The sequence below is a fragment of the Sciurus vulgaris genome (genome assembly GCF_902686455.1).
Source record: "Sciurus vulgaris genome assembly, chromosome: 3".
Classification (NCBI taxonomy): Eukaryota; Metazoa; Chordata; class Mammalia; order Rodentia; family Sciuridae; genus Sciurus; species Sciurus vulgaris.
Window position 1 is genome coordinate 43739766 of NC_136463.1, and position 4951 is coordinate 43744716.

Sequence of the window (4951 nt, forward strand, 5' to 3'; positions counted from 1 at the left end):
GAAGAAAGAGGATGGAGACGGCGATTCCATGGAACAGAAGCAGCCATCTCCATGTACCTGACTGGGACCCAGAGAATGGAAAAAGGGAAGAGGCCAGAATTTCAGGGTAAGGGTGTCCCTGAGGTGCCCAGGGACCTGCTTACTCTCACTCATCCGTAACAGAACAAGGTAGGTGGCTCTGGGAGATGAGGCTGTCCCCACTAACTGCAATTCAATCCCCTCAGGATGCAGATGGGGAAAGAGGAAAACGGCAGTTTCAAAATCACCAGGCAAGAGGCCAGTCCTCTCTTTAGCTCTATTCTACGTGACATCGCTCCTGCTTCAACATCTTCTCTACTTTTTTGCATTACAGACATGAGACAACATGGTTTCTTAGTGTAACCTCACCTATGCCTGGTGACACTGCTAAGAAGCAGATGCTAGGAAGACCCCACTGTGCAGGGGGAGACTGGGCAAGCCTTAGACACACACTGACTTGTCCAGTGTCACAGGAGAGGGAGGAGGAGGAGCTGGGTTTAAGCCTGGCTGGGACTCCATAGAGCTGGGAGCCTGGCTGAACCCAGGGCTATAACATGGATGTGGGCTCATTGTTGGGGATGCTGTGTACACATCTAGAAATGTCATGGGGCTGCAGAGAGCAGACAGGAACCCAGAGGGACCTAGGAAGGGTCAGGTCAGGGACCCCAAGACATGGCCTCCCTTCCTTTGTGACAGATCCAAACAGAACTTGGAACCCAGTAACCAGGCACCCCCACTTAGCAACGGCCTCCTCCCCAGCTCATTTGGTGAAATTCACTTGAGCCAGAAACTATGCTTTCCTGTCTCCCGTGTGGAAGGCGAGGTGGTAGGAGGCCTTGCAGCCAAGGTTCCACCTGTGGCAGCACGGCCCCTTCCCCAGGACCCAGCCTCACCACACCCCACAAAAAAAAGTTTTGGAAGTGTTTCCAATCCTGCTTTGGATACCACAACACTTCCCCTTCCCCTCCCCTTCCCCTTCCCCTCCCCCTTCCCCTTCCCCTTCCCCTTCCCCTTCCCCTCCCCTTCCCAGAGCCTCACTGCTTCCACTGGGGGGAGCAGTATCTGGCCCACTCCTGAAAGCCCTGGCCAGGTCCATCTACGACACACTGTCACCGTGAGTACCCCTGCAGAGCCCCACCACGCCTTCCTCCTCACTACGCGGGAAAAGGCACCTAAGGCAGGAGCAGCTGGTGGGAGATTGGGAGCTTGGTGTCCTGTCATGGTCAGCCCCCCAGGACAGGACTGGAGGTGGGGAATGGCAGTGTCCAGGGTACCTCCTGGGCCCCCAGTGTCATCTCCTGTCCTCTCAGGGTACATGCCTGGGACACAGGGTCTGGGTGAGGTCTGGGGAGCACAAGGTCATAAGGGGCAGAAACACCCTCAACACAGGTCAGCAGGACCTGGGGCTCCCTGCCAGCTACCAGGCACTGTCTTCCCATGCCCTGCACAGGTTCTCATCCACCACCGATGGAGCTGGAGTGTAAGCTCCATCAACACTCAAGAAGAGGCAGGGCCAGGCACAGCTGGCAAGGAGCTGGGCCTCAGGGTAAGTGTGGGACAGGCGGGACTCCACTGGCAGGGCCTCAGAGAAGGACAGAAGCGACTCAGGGCCCTCACACCACCAGGACCACCTTCCCTGTAGGGCTGGGAGGAGGAGGGGCATAGTCTCACACCATGAGGAATCTCAGCACCAACTCCTCGCCCATCCCCACCCTCTCTGTCAGCCTGGGCCTTGACCTCATGCAAGGTCACCATTCCCATATTTGTCACAACCTCACAACACTGAAACTGACCCTATCTCACCTCTATTCTTCTGATGATTTTGCATTCTGCCGTCCAACTGATTACAACTCCTGCACCCAGGTGTCCAGCTGCCAGTGGCCTGACTGTCCCTCCACACACTCTCCAAGTCTACACATTGTCAGGATTAGTAGGGCTGCGTTGAGCCAAAACGTCAGGGGACTCTTGCCAATCGTTCCATTGCTCTGTCACTTGCTGTCTCAAGGAACACACCCCAGACTCTGAGGGCAGGAGCTGGGGCCCCTGGGCGTCACCACCTTCCACTGGGCCCACTTCCCACAGCCATTCAGCCTTTCAGGGCTGTGACACCTGGACCACATTCCCTCCAGGACCCATGTCAACTGCACCACAGAGAACCTCGTCTTGGGTGTCCCCACACACAGAGCCTCCTGTCTGGGATCAGCCTGTTTTCTCCTCTCCAGAGGCCATGTTCTGCTGGGACTCGAGGGATAATGCTCCCAATGCAGGGAGCTGCCACCTCTTGCCAGCTAACACACCAGCCTGAAGCTGCTCAGGCTTCTAACTATTCCCTGGGCAATTCCTCCTTCAACTCTCCCAGCCATTGTTCTGCTGGGGCCCTCCGGTCCCCCTCTGGGACAAGCCCCTAACGGCTTTGGATACTTCCCTCAACTCCATCCCCAGACACTTCTAGTGGGTCACACTTTGGCACTGACTCTGTGTCTCCTCCATGCCCCAACCCAGAAGGCACAGGTGGCTACACAGGTGGATGACACCAGCCCTGCATGTGTCTTGCAGGAAAGCCTGTTGCAGACCCCTGAGTCAGACGTCCTCCATTACTCAGCGTCCTCCATGTCAACCATGTCGTGTTCTACCATCGAACACAAGTTCGACATGATGTTGCAAAGGTAAGCACTGCCCAGGTCACATACAGCTCTAACACCTGGAACTGGCCCTGCACCTCTCTGAGCCTCAGCCTGCTCCTCGAGGCAATGTGGTGCCACCAAGACTGACCTCATGGGAGGAAAGGCCGAGCCTCTCCTGCTGCCGCCCCCCAGCCCTCCTGGGTGGTCTCCTCACTCCTGGGCTTGCACTTGCTTCACTATCCACTTGGTGATATCCACAGCCAGGTCAGCGAGACTGGCCCCAACATGGAGGACCAAGGCCCCAGGGTCCCAGCCCTGAGAAACAACCTGGAGCCCATGGAGGAAGAGGCTGAGGGTGAGCAGGACTGAGGTGGGGGGTGTGAGCATGTGGGAAAGAGATGGGGCTGGACATGCGGAGCAGATCTTCCAGAAACTGGGGTGGGGCAGGAACAATGACAGCATAGCTGTCACTATCTGCATGCATTCTGGGGACAATGCCCAGGGCTGGGTCTCTGTGTGGAACTGTGTGCAAGGCAGTGGGAAATACTTTGTCCCTGCAAGGAATATGGGGACTTTGTTGACCTTTGCTCCTCTGGCAGCTGCAGGCCCCCCTCCCATACTCGTGGAAACTCTACCTCAACTTCCACCACCTCCACCACCTGAGGGAAACCTGGGGCTGGAAACACCCACGATGGCCAGTGCAGTCCAAAACCTCCTGCTGGCCCTTCAGGCGTTACTGCTTACTGAGAACGACCCAGATCCTCCATTCCTCCCCCCTGTCCTTTCTTTATTCCTTCTTATTATTTTCTGTGTTTATTTCTTTGTGTATTATTAGGTTCTTAGAAAATTAAAGTATTTTCTTGTTTTTAAAAGACTCACATTATTGGTATTAAGTACGGTCTCTAAAATGTGCACCGATCGCCACTATGTAAATGCAGAAACACTTGTGGAATTCGGTATCCATACCCACTCCCTCTCCTCCCCTTCCCTCCAGCTAGTCCCCAGCAACCCCTTAGCTTTCTAGTCCTCTCATGGCCTAGTCTGCATTTTTCAAACCAGTGCAGTCTTATTTCTCCTTGGCCACGTCATCATGCAAGGGAATAATTACATTTCCTTACAAGGGGGAAATGCCATAAGGGTCTAAGGTTTTTATTATTTAGAGGACCTGGAAATTCCACCAGAAACTCTTAGAACTCATAAGTGAATTCAGTAAAGTAGCAGGTTACAAGATTAATGCTCATAAATCAACGCATTTTTAACATAAGTGATGAGAGAGAAATTAGGAAAACTACCCCATTCACAATAGCATCAAAAAAAATAAAATACTTGGGAATCAATCTCACAAAGGAGGAAAGACCTCTACAATGAGAACTACAGAACCCTTAAGAAAGAGATTAAAGAAAACCTTAGAAGATGGAAAGATCTCCCATGTTCTTGATAGAAGAATTAATATTGTCAAAATGGCCACTACCAAAAGTGCTATACAGATTCAATGCAATTCCAATTAAAATCCCAATGATGTATCTTCAGAAATAGAGCAAGCAATTATGAATTCATCTGAAAGAATAAGAAACCCAGAATAGCTAAAGCACTCCTCAGTAGAAAGAGCGAAGCAGGGGTATTGCAATACCAGATCTTCAACTCTATTACAAGCAATAGTAACAAAACGGCATGGTATTGGTACCAAAAATAGACAGGTAGATCAATGGTACAGAATAGAGGACATGGACACAAACCCAATAAATACAATTTTCTCATACTAGACAAAGGGGCCAAAATATGCAATGGAGAAAAGATAGCCTCTTCAACAAATGGTGCTGGGAGAACTGGAAATCCATATGCAACAGAATGAAACTAAACCCCTCTCTCTCACCCCTGCACAAAGTCAACTCACAATGGATCAAGGACCTTGAAATCAGACCAGAGACCCTGCATCTTATAGAAGAAAAGTAGGTCCAAACCTTCAACTTGTTGGCTTAGGATCAGACTCCTTAACAGGACTCCCATAGCCCAATAAATAAAGGCAAGAATTAACAACTAGGTTAGATTCAAACTAAAAGTTTTCTCTCAGCAAAGGAAACTATCAGTAAGTTAAGAGAGAGCCTACAGAGTGGAGAATATCTTTGCCACTCATACTTCAGATAGAGCGCTATATCCCGAATCTATAAAGAATTCAAAAAACTCTACCCAAGAATACAAACAATCCAATCAACAATGGGCTAAGGAAATGAACAGACACTTCACAGAAGAGGATGTATAAGCAATCAACAGATATATGAAAAATGTTCAACATCTCTAGTATAAGAGAA

General features: G+C 50.8%; 1 protein-coding gene across 1 annotated transcript; it reads left to right on the forward strand.

Annotated features, from left to right (window-relative positions):
- Nucleotides 1–2322: 2322 nt before the first annotated feature.
- On the forward strand, nucleotides 2323–3778 carry LOC306657376 (uncharacterized protein). Its single transcript, XM_079133317.1, has 3 exons — nucleotides 2323–2684; nucleotides 2903–2997; nucleotides 3242–3778. The coding sequence occupies exons 1-3, from the start codon at nucleotides 2629–2631 to the stop codon at nucleotides 3475–3477; spliced, it is 387 nt and encodes a 128-aa protein (XP_078989443.1). The 5' UTR covers nucleotides 2323–2628; the 3' UTR covers nucleotides 3478–3778.
- Nucleotides 3779–4951: the final 1173 nt, after the last annotated feature.